Below are 11,113 nucleotides of genomic sequence, written 5' to 3'. Positions count from 1 at the left end.
TGGTCAACATGGTGAAACCTCGTCTCTACTAAAAATACAAAAAATTAGCTGGGCATGGTGGCGCATGCCTGTAATCCCAGCTACTCAGGAGGCTGAGGCAGGAGAATTGCCTGAATCTAGGAGGCGGAGGTTGTGGTGAGCCGAGATCGCGCCATTGCACTCCAGCCTGGGTAACAAGAGCGAAACTCCGTCTCAAAAAAAAATAAAATAAAAAGATAATACGATAAGACTAATGGAAACTGACCCAATAAGACAACATTGCATGCTGTCAATCAGTCATGAAAAGAGAATATATAACCATGTGTCATCACTTTTCATTTTCGTTTTATAACACCTTATTTATGCAAACATTCGAGCACATATTATGTGCTAGAGATACAAAGATGAGCAAGAAAGTCCTTACCCAGATCTCAAAGTCTCATGCGGGTGGGACACATAAACATAGTTGTGATGCAGTGTGGGAAGGAAAATAATAGAAACATGGGTGTGCACAGGAAATCATGTGGAGAAATTCTTTAAGAAGAGCAGAGGTCAAAGAAAAATTGCCAAAGGAAGGGAAATCTGAGCTTCACTTAAAAGATGTGGCAGGAGTGGTCGGGCACGGTGGCTCACGCCTGTAATCCCAGCACTCTGGGAGGCCGAGGTGGGCGGATCACCTGAGTTTGGGGGTTCAAGACCAGCCTGACCAACGTGGAGAAACCCTGTCTCAACTAAAAATACAAAATTAGCTGGGCATGGTGGTTCATGCCTGTAATCCCAGCTACTTGGGAGGCTGAGGCAGGAGAATAGCTTGAACCCGGAAGGTGCAGGTTGCAGTGAGCCGAGATTGTGCCATTACACTCCAATCCTGGATCCTGGGAACAAGAGCGAAAGAAACTCTGTCTCAAAAACAAACAAATAAATAAATAAATAAATAACAAAGAGGCACGAACCAAGGGAAAGGTGTGAAAGGGCATCCAAGGCAGACAGGACAGGTCAGAGCAGTATGTGTGTCCCAGGAACTTCATGCAGTGCAATCTTGCTGAAAAAGAATGAGGCTGAAGAGTCAGGCAGGACCAGAGAGCAAAACCTTGCTAAGACGCCTGCGATTTAACCTGCAGGCAGGCAGTGGGTCAGCAAAGGGGTGTTCAAGCACAGGTCACGCCGTCGACTTTGCATTTTAGATGGGCCACTCTCACAGCTATTGAGAAAGTAGGTTTAAAAAGACAAAACAGAGGCAGATAGGCCGGGTGGAAGAGTGATGTGATCATGCAGGCAGGTGACGGATGATGAGAACTCAAGCCAGGCAGTGGGAGTGGACAGAGAGATTCAGGAAATAGAATCAGCAAGACTCCAGCGGGTGGGGAAGGCAGAGGAGAGTCAAGGGGGGTGCGGTGACTATTTGGAAGGTGATGCCAACTCAGAATAAAGGAGGAAGAACGGGTTTAGAAAGAGAAGAGTTTGGGTTCAAACAGATACTATTTGAGGTGCTGGGAAATAGCCAGGTACAGATATCCAGCTTTCAGCTAAACACACAGGCCAAAAGTTCAGCTGAGACTTGCACTCAAATCACAGAAAAGTCAAAGATAGTATCTTCCTGAGCATTATACTTCAAGACAGTGGTCCCAGGCTTGGCTGTGCGTCAAATCACATGGGAACCTTTTAAAATTCAGATTCCCTGACCCCATCCCAATTTACAGAATCCTCCTATCTTCAAGGCTGGATGTTTTTATTCTATGGATACAGCAGTTCCCTCTTATCTGCAAGGGATTAATTCCAAGATCCCCAGTGGATCCCTGAAACCACAGATAGTACCAAACCCTGTATATACGATGCTTTTTCCAACATGTATGTACCTATGGTAAAGTTTAATTTCTACATTAGGCACAGTAAGAGATAAATAATAAAACAGGATAATTATAACAATATACCAGAATAAAAGTTATATGAATGTGGTCCATCTCTTTCTCTCCCTCTCAAAATATCTTATCGTACTCTACTGACCTGTTTTCAGATCAAGGCTGACAGTGGATAAGTGAAGCCAGGGAAAGTGATCACAGATGAGGAGGGACGACTGTAGTTCCAAGCAGCATAAAGGCCAGGGAGATTTTCAAACCAAGAACCAGGGTTTGAGTGTCAGACTGGATTCAAATTCTAACCACAATCCATTAGCTCTGTGACCTCAGGCAAGTTACCTACCCTCCAAGAAGCCTTCCTTTCACCACTGGAAGGGCACTATAAGTAGGTAAGGCCTACTTACCACACAGGCTCACTGTGAGAAGGAAAGGCTGTAATGCACCATCCTCAGAACACAGGAACTGCTGAGGAATTAGCAGCTGCTTTCCCTTTTAACAAGAAGGTCTCATCACCCTGTATTAATATCTACATAGCACCCCTTTTTTTTCTGTCTTCTTTCTTTACCTCCACCCATTAAACTCAGAACGGAAGCTTCCTGAGACACCTGCCAGCCTGTTCATTGCTCTATCCGCAGTGAACCACCAGGCTTGTGGTAGGTTCTCCCCAAATTCTCCCCTGTCTCTACTAAAAAATACAAAAATTAGCTGGGCGTGGTGGTGCGCACCTGTAGTCCCAGCTACTCAGAAGATTGAGGCAGGAAAATCACTTGAACCTTGGAAGCAGAGGTTGCAGTGAGCCAAAAACGCACTACTGCACTCCAGCCTGGCAACAGAGTAAGACTCCATCTCAAAAAAAGAAAAAAGAAAAACATCATTTGTACGGGTGTATGTATACTGTATACCGATACACAAAACACACACACACACATATATATTCACATATATATTCATATATATATATATATATATATATAACCATAATTACAACTATGATTAAAAATACAGTTGGAGGCCAGGCGCGGTGGCTCACGCCTATAATCTCAGCACTTTGGGAGGCCAACGTGGGCAGATCACAAGGTCAGCAGATCGAGATCATCCTGGCCAACATGGTGAAACCCCATCTCTACTAAATATATATAAATTAGCTGGGCGTGGTGGCGTGCACTGGTAGTCCCAGCTACTCGGGAGGCTGAGGCAGGAGAACTGCTTGAACCCGGGAGGCAGAGGTTGCAGTGAGCCGAGATTGTGCCACACTGCACTCCAGCCTGGCGCCTGGCAACAGAGTGAGACTCTGTCTCCAAAAAAAAAAAAAAAAAAAAAAAAATACAGTTGGAGGTCAGGCATGGTGGCTCATACCCAGAATCCCAGCACTTTGGGAGGCTGAGGTGGGCAGATCATGAGGTCATGAGATCAAGACCATCCTGGCCAACATGGTGAAATCCCATCTCTACTAAAAATACAAAAATTAGCTAGGTGTGATGGCGTGTGCCTGTAATCCCAGCTACTTGAGAGACTGAAGTAGGAGAATCGCTTGAACCAGGAAATCAGAGGTTGCAGCGCGCCGAGATCACACCACTGCACTCCAGCCTGGTGACAAAGGGAGACTCCATCTCAAAAACAAAAATAAAAATAAAAATACAGATGGAGAGAACACAATGAAACAAAACACACCAAAATGCTAATGGTAACTATGTTGCAGAGTCATGAATAATTAGAATAATTGGTAGGGTTTTTTTCCTCTTCTTTATGCTTGTTTTTATAATAGTTACATCAGCTTTATACCAAAAAGATTAATTTTCATAATTTTAAACATTCTTTGTCTCTGCTGCTTAAATCAGAATAAATTTCCATGATTTTCAAAGAGCCTTCAATCTAGGCTGTTCATCTCTTATTCCAGAATTACTTGAGTGTATACTGAGTGGTGGGTGCTGTCCCAGGGCCAAGGACACACAATGAAACCTGGTCCCTTTCCTCAGGAGCCTGGGCCTGCCAGGAGAGAGAGACACATGAAACACCTGCCTACAGTGAAATGTGACAAAGCTGGGACAGAGGTGGGAGTATTCCAAGTGCTATGGGGAAAAGGTGGCAGAAATTCACCCTTTGGAGTGGGGCAGGAAAGGACTCTACAAGCCCACAGTGTGGCCTGGCCACGAAGCAGGCTTTGCTCCGTGGTGGTATCTGAAATACCTTATTCTGACTTGCCCAACTCCAGAGCTCCACATTGCTAGATCAGAAAAAGCAGCACTCAGAGAGTAATCAACACTCGAGGAGCATGTCCTTTGTGTCGCTCAATGAGCTAGCAGATGTTACACACAGTCTCATTGGATCCTCACTGTGGAGTAAATATTATTATGCCTATTGTACAGATGGGATAATCAATGTCTGGAGGTTAAGCAACTTGCCCAAGGTCACACAACTAGTAAGAATTAAAAGAGATGTCAGAACCAGTATAACTCAGCCTATGCACTTAGCTACACTAACATGTCTACACACCAGTCAATAAAGTTTTGCATGAAACCCTGGTTCTCAGGAAGAAACAGAAGAAACCTCATCTCCCCTTCTAGTTAACTCTTCACATACCAGCAGAGAGGGAAGTTGGTATTACAGAAAAAAAAAATAAAATCACTAACTTGGGCTGCTGTGTCTGACAAGCCTAGTTTTGAGTCCCAGATCTCCACTGATCAGGACTTCATAGCTTCATCTCCCAGAATTCCAGCTTCATTTGAAAAATGAAAATTAAAAGTAATACCTAACATACATAGGGATGTTACAAGGCTCACCTGAAGAGAAGAAAAGGCAGTGTACCAGCAAGGGCTTCATCAATGACTTAAAAGTGCTGTGATTGTAGATGGATGGAAACCTCCATCAATTTATACAGACTCTTCACCACCACCCCTGCCCATGCTCCCTATCAAATTCTGGAAAGCAGATAAAGGAATAGTAAAAAAGAATTGGGTTTCTAGAAAACAGGCAGAACAAAAGAGGGGCTTTCACTGATCCTCAAATATCTGTAGACAATGTGATGGGTTTAGAAGACTGTGGAATCCTGGATCCTTCCTACCCGAGTATGGTCTGAGAACCAGCAGTGTCAGCATCACTACTGACATTTCTACTGCTTGTTAGAAATGCAGGTTCCCAGGCCCCAGTACAGCCCTGCCAAATCAGAATCTGCATTCTAACAAGAGCACCAGGTGACAATATGGAAGTGATAACTACTATACATGGTATCTTGAAAGCTGGTCTATCCTTATGATTGGATAGCCTGAACTGTATATGTCAGAAGTGATAGAAATGAGAAAAATAACAATAAAGCCTAAAGATGCTCCAGCTCCAAGCCTCAATTAATGCCTGCATACCAAATTTTAAAATGACAAACCTTGATATCAAGTCAGAACTGTATGCTGTTCATACGATTTTAAAAATAAGAAGTCAGTACAAACTACAATGGGGGCAAACCCTCCCTAGAAGAGAAAAACCGGCGAAGTTTCCTGAGCAATGAAGGAAAGTATCTGCTCTCTATCCCTTACAGGGTTAAATCTGATAGTGTATGGGAAAGAAAGCCCCTTAAAGTGAAAAAAACTCTATACATGGTAGGATTATTCTCCTTGAATCAAGTCACTTTAAGAACATATTACTGGCATCACAGAATTGAAGGGGGCAGAGCAATTTCCCATGAGAAGTATAAATAACAGGGTGTGTGTGTGTGAGAGAGAGAGAGAGAGAGAAATTAGCCTGTTAGCCTCATTGGAGTTAAGAGCCCCAACAGCTGGCCCACAACTCATAAGTATATGCAAAAGATAATAACCTAGTAAGGGGAAACCCACAATGAGTTTTGTGCTAAGAAAATAGCAAACACACCTCTCAATGAGTTCTGCTCACTAAGGAGTGAGTCAATGCATGACACTCACCCAGCAGGGCAGCCACTATGCCCACCAGCCCCGTGCCAGCACCCAGCTCCACGGCAGAGCGGCCCCTGAGCTCCACAGCTCCCATCTCCAGATATGTGGAAAGAACGATGGCCTGAGTGAAAACACAGTGTGATGATGATTAAGGTCAACATGCGCTTTAGGAGCTGCAGGGTTTCAGGTCAGCTACACACAACCCTCTCCCACCTCAAGGTTCAATTCCCAGCTTAACAACACACATAGGAATTTAGCTGGTACAAAAAGATAACCTCCCCCTTAGAGCAAGCACAGGGCTCCACAGCAGTGCCCAGAGACACTGCCCATACAAAATGGGGTCCTGCTGGGTCTGGAAAGCTTAATTTTTTTTTTCTGAGATGGAGTCTCAGTCCATCTGTCACCCAGGCTGGAGTGCAGTGGTACAACCTCGGCTTACTGCAACCAACTTCCACCTCCCAAGCTCAAGCGATTCTCCCATCTCAGCCCCCACAGTAGCTGGGACCACAGGTGTGCACCACCACACCCAGCTAATTTTTGTATTTTTTTTTTTTTCTGTGGTAGAAGACGGGTTTCGCCATGTTGGCCAGACTGGTCTTGAACTCCTCAGCTCAACTGATCTGCCTGCCTTGGCCTCCCAAAGTGCTAGGATTATAGACGTGAGTTACTGCAACCAGCCTGGAAAGCTTAATTTTTTACTGTGTCACGGCACTTTTACATTTGAAGTTTACACAACTATTCTGCAAGAACTGACATGAACAATTTCTATGATTTTGTTTAAGTTCCTAAACCAAACTCAGGTCAAAAAGCCACAACTTCACCCATAGGGAAAAAGCAACACATTGCCCAGGGCTCTCTGAGCTGCGTCACTGACGGTCATCGCCCCACAGGGGCCCTCGTCGTACATTCTGGGCATCAGAAGGTAAGTTTTGGCCAAAGTTTTAGATACCTGATGTGTGGTTTTGCATTTGCTTATGATCCTACAGAAAGAAGTATATCATGTTAATATAACTTCTACTGTATTTCTCACAGCCATATACTTTGAGTATAACTGGCAATTCCTCTTCTTGGTGACCATTTAGGAGGCTTCCCATTCCTCATTATATCTTTTTTTTTTTTTTTGCGTTGGAGTCTCATTCTGTCATCCAGGATGGAGTGCACTGACACAATCCCAGCTCCCTGTAACCTCTGTTTCCCAGTTCAAATGATTCTCCTGCCTCAGCTTCCCCAGTAGCAAGGACTACAGGTGTTCACCAACTCACTCAGCTAATTTTTGTATTTTTAGTAGCAATAGGGTTTCACCACGTTGGCTAGGCTGGTTTCAAACTCCTGACCTCAGATCATCCGCCCACCTCAGCCTCCCAAAGTGCTAGGATTACAGGTGTGAGCCACCTCACCGGGCCTATAGCTTTATTATTACTAGAGTAATTTTCATGAGGTTACCTGGACTGGGTTCCTAGAAGTGGTATTACTAGGTTAGAATATATTGAGATTTTTATTTCCACATGTTTAACATCCCTAACAGTGTTAAAACAGTCAAACTGTATTTATGCCAAGTATGCATTCAACATTAATTGAGTTCCCACTGAGTCCTAGGTGTGGTGCTAGATGCTGGCGGCACAAGTCAGACAGAACAGTGCTGGGAGAGGAAGAAATGAAAAAGCAGTTGCAATTTTTTTAATGATTACAACTATGGAAAACTTATAGAAAGCACATAATCTTCATTTTGGGCTCTGCCACTTTACAATTCTCTATGCAATAAAGAGACTAACTCAGTGGGACACGGTGGCTCACGCCTATAATCCCAGCACTTTGGGAGGCTGAGTTGGGCAGATCACTTGAGGTCAGGAGTTCCAGACTAGCCTGGCCAACATCATGAAACCCCATCTCTACCAAAAAATACAAAATTAGTTGGGTGTGGTGGTGCACACCTGTAGTCCCAGCTACTCCAGAGGCTGAGATGAGAGAATCACTTGAACCCCAAAAGCGGAGGTTGCAGTGAGCCAGGATCACATCACTGTACTCCAGCCTGGGCAACAGAAGGAGACTACCTCTCAAAAAAAACAAAACCAAAAAGTTACACCTATAACCCCAGCACTTTGGGAGGCCAAGGTGGGTGGATCACTTGAGGTCAGGAGTTTGAGACTAGCCTGGCCAAAATGGTGAAACCCGTCTCTACTAAAAAAAAAAAAAATTAGCCAGGCCTGATGGTGTGAACCTGTAGTCCCAGCTACCTGGGAGGCTAAGGCAAGAGAATCACTTGAACCTGGGCTGCAGAGGTTGCAGTAAGCTGAGATCCTGCCACTGCACTGGTGCGACAGAGTGAGACTCCTTCTCAAATTTAAAAAAAAAAAAAAAAAAAGAGAGAGAGAGAGAGAGAAAGAGAGAAACTAACTCATGTCCAAAGCAGTTGGTGGCTTTCCTTCGGGTCCTCTCTTACCCAGTGTGTAATTACTGGCAAGTCATTAACTTTCCTCAGCCTTCATTTATTCACCTTTAAAATGTAATCTATGTGGAGAGAGTAGAGAAATGACGTAAGGGATACGGGTTGGGTGTGGCAGTAACAGCAAAAATGTTGGTTAGGTGGATAAAGGAAAAAAAAGAAAAAAAATTGAAGTGGTGATAGTTGAGCTACTCTGTGAATATACTGTATGTTTAAAGCCGCACTGAATTGTGCACTTTAAATAGGTGAAGTGTATGGTATGTGAATTATAGCTCAATAAATCTGTTTAAAAAATAAAAATAAAAAATAAAAGCCAGTCTTACAAGCAAGTGTGGCCATTTTCAGAGGTCCCCCAGAGCTTACTTACCGCATCCCAAACCACCGCTGCGACTCCCAGGTGTCTCCAGTCCTGCCGGATCTGGATCGTGTGGTTTGCAAAGGAAAAGGTTGCAAAAGGCTTGTGGAATTTCTGCAACCCCAATTCCGTGGTCTCCTCATAGGGCACCAGGGCCATTCCGCCTGCACCCGCCCTCTGCTCACACCTGTCGTGCAAAAGAACCCTGGGTGACGCTCTGGCTGGAAGGTACATTATCTTTTTTTTTTTTTTTTGGAGGGGGGTGTGTGTGTGTGTGTGCGTCTTGCATTGGAAGATACATTTCTTAAGTAACTCCAAATGCTTTTTTACGGTTTTACAAGTTCAAAAGAAAAAACGAAACAGGTGGAAGAAGACTTTGTCCAATTTCTTTTGCATAGCTCTTCCAAATCTGAGTAAGATTTCGCTCGGAATTTGTGTCAACGGATGTCTTTGGGAGGAAAAAAAAAAAAAAGCCCAGAACATTCCAACTTCTGCAGAATGCCTTATACACTGCACTGCTGTCACTCCGTGAATTCAGGGCTGCACGGGCGGTGACCGCCCAGGGACCCAGGACAGCCGGGAAAGCAGCGCTTCCTACCCAGCCCGGGCGCCTGGAATGCAGCTGCAGCCCGCCGGGCAACCCAGGTTCTTCTGTTGCGGTTTCGCCACCCACCTCCCCTCCTCCATCGGCTGCTTCAATGGTGACAACAGTGGGACCGAACCTGCCCTTAGACTGGGTGTTAGCGATTTGATAAGCCAGAAATACACGGTCGCCGCAGCTCCGTCTCCCCCGGGACTGGAAGCGAAAGGCATTGGGAGCCTCCGAGTCGCTCGCGGGGACAGCAGGGGCTCGGAAGCCTCCCCGAAGTCCCCCTAGAGCGGCCCCCCACCCACCCCTCTCCGGGGCCGACCGGCGCGCCCTTCCTGCCCCCGGGCCCGGGAGCTGAGGCGACCCTCCAGGGGCGAGATGGAGACCGAGCAACACAGGGCCTCTCACGACCCCTAGGCCATACTGGGCGCCGTGAGCTGCCCGGCGGAGCACCCAGGGCTCGCCCAGCCCGGGCCTAGGCGCCGCCACGCCGGTACTTACGGCTCCGGAGGCTGCCCCGCGTGGGGCGCGCGCTCCGCTTTCCCCGCCCCAGGCTGGCTGCGGAAACCGCCAGCCTTAAAGAGCCCGCGAGGCGCAGGCGGGCGGCCCCGGCCACGCGTTTCCGGTCTCCCGGCACCCCACCCCCTGCAGGTGCCCGCGGAGCCCGCGGCGGGGCTGGGCCGTGAAGGGGGGGAGGGACGTTGCGGGGACCCGGGACAGGGGCTTTCCTGCGTGCGTCCCCAAGGCACAGGGACTACCAAATCCGTTTTTCCGCCCGCCGAGGGAAGTGCTGTGGGGCGGGAGCGAGAGCCAGACCCGGATGCCGAGCAGCCGCGGGTGCGCAGGGAGGGTATGGGGTGCCCGGCTCTCCAGGCGGAAAGGAAAAGCCACGCACCTGGCGCTGAATGTGCTCCTGTGCCGGCTCCACTTTTCTATCCTGTGCTCGGCCGTTCTCAGCCTCGGACTTTCTCACTTGCGCGTTGTGCCTGTTTCTTAGTTTTAAAGGTGGCGGGCTAGCGAGTGATGGAGACAGCTCGCTCCGAAGAATGCGTGGTCACTCTTCTCCAGCGTCTCCACGGTGGGGTCCGAAGCGGCGTAATAGCCCGCTTGGCTGCAATCGAGTGGAAAAGTCAGAAAGCCCTAATCAACTAAGGCGCGGTGGGGAAGTGAGCACGTGGCGCCCGGACCTAAGTTTTTTAAATGGGGTCGGGGACGCAGCGGTCTCGGCTGCAGTCGGGAGCGCGGAGCTCCGGGCGCGCGCTTGGTCCCAGCCCCGGCCCTGGGCGGCGCTGCAGACCCCAGTGCCCTAGTTTCCTTCCTCTGGATGCCGAGGCGCACCTGCCCGTGGGGACCCACGCAGGACGTGGAAGGTGCTGAGGGCGTGTCACCCTGGCCGCAGGCCCTGGAAGAGTGCGAGGCTGGAGTGGATCCCCTTGAGTCGGACCGCGCAGGGGCAGGCATCCTCCTCCCGGGGCCCTCGCCCCACGCCGCCGCGCTCTCAGGTAACTCTCAGCGCGGCTGCACGTTAGAACAAGCTGGGGTAAACTCCCCCACCCGCATGCGGGCCCAAGAGCCCGCTGTGGGAGGGGGCCCGAGCGCTGATTTTTTTTTGTTTTGTTTTTGAGACGGAGTCTCGCTCTGTCGCCCAGGCTGGAGTGTAAGGGCGCCATCTCGGCTCACTGTATTCGCCTTTCGGGTTCAAGTGATTCTCCTGCTTCAGATCCCAAGTAGCTGGGATTACAGGTGCATGCCACCACGCCGGCTAATTTTTGTATTTTTAGTAGAGACGGAGTTTCACCATGTTGGCCAGGCTGGTCTCAAACTCTTGACCTCTGGTGTCCGCCCACCTTGGCCTCCCACAGTACTGGGATTACAGGCGTGAGCCACTGCCACCGCCCCCGACTCCGAGCTCTGCTATTTCTAAGAGCTCCCCGGGGGCCCGCGCCTGCTGCCCTCGGTGAGAGCATGGCAGGAGCCTGAACCTCCCTTTCC

At 48.2% G+C, this 11,113-nt stretch overlaps 1 protein-coding gene across 4 annotated transcripts in view; it reads right to left on the bottom strand.

The window, feature by feature from the left end:
- METTL21A (methyltransferase like 21A) overlaps window positions 1–10,401 on the bottom strand; it is a 21,049-nt gene extending 10,648 nt beyond the window's left edge. The window contains exons 1-3 of one of the 4 annotated variants that reach the window (XM_032278457.1): window positions 10,017–10,401; window positions 8,545–8,719; window positions 5,744–5,855 (exon numbers count right to left, since the gene is read on the bottom strand). In XM_032278457.1, coding sequence (XP_032134348.1) covers window positions 5,744–5,855; window positions 8,545–8,691 — 259 coding nt within the window. In that variant the 5' untranslated portion in view covers window positions 8,692–8,719; window positions 10,017–10,401. Of the gene's footprint in view, window positions 1–5,743; window positions 5,856–8,544; window positions 8,720–9,210; window positions 9,412–9,622; window positions 9,731–9,937 lie in introns of those variants that run through there. The other 3 variants (XM_032278461.1, XM_032278458.1, XM_032278460.1) reach the window with 3 other exon arrangements.
- Window positions 10,402–11,113: the final 712 nt, after the last annotated feature.

This window comes from Sapajus apella, unplaced genomic scaffold (assembly GCF_009761245.1).
Source record: "Sapajus apella isolate SASKATOON/1434 unplaced genomic scaffold, GSC_monkey_1.0 scaffold10, whole genome shotgun sequence".
NCBI classification, from domain to species: Eukaryota; Metazoa; Chordata; class Mammalia; order Primates; family Cebidae; genus Sapajus; species Sapajus apella.
The sequence above is the reverse complement of the archived record's forward strand: the minus strand, read 5'-3'. Positions and strand labels throughout refer to the sequence as shown.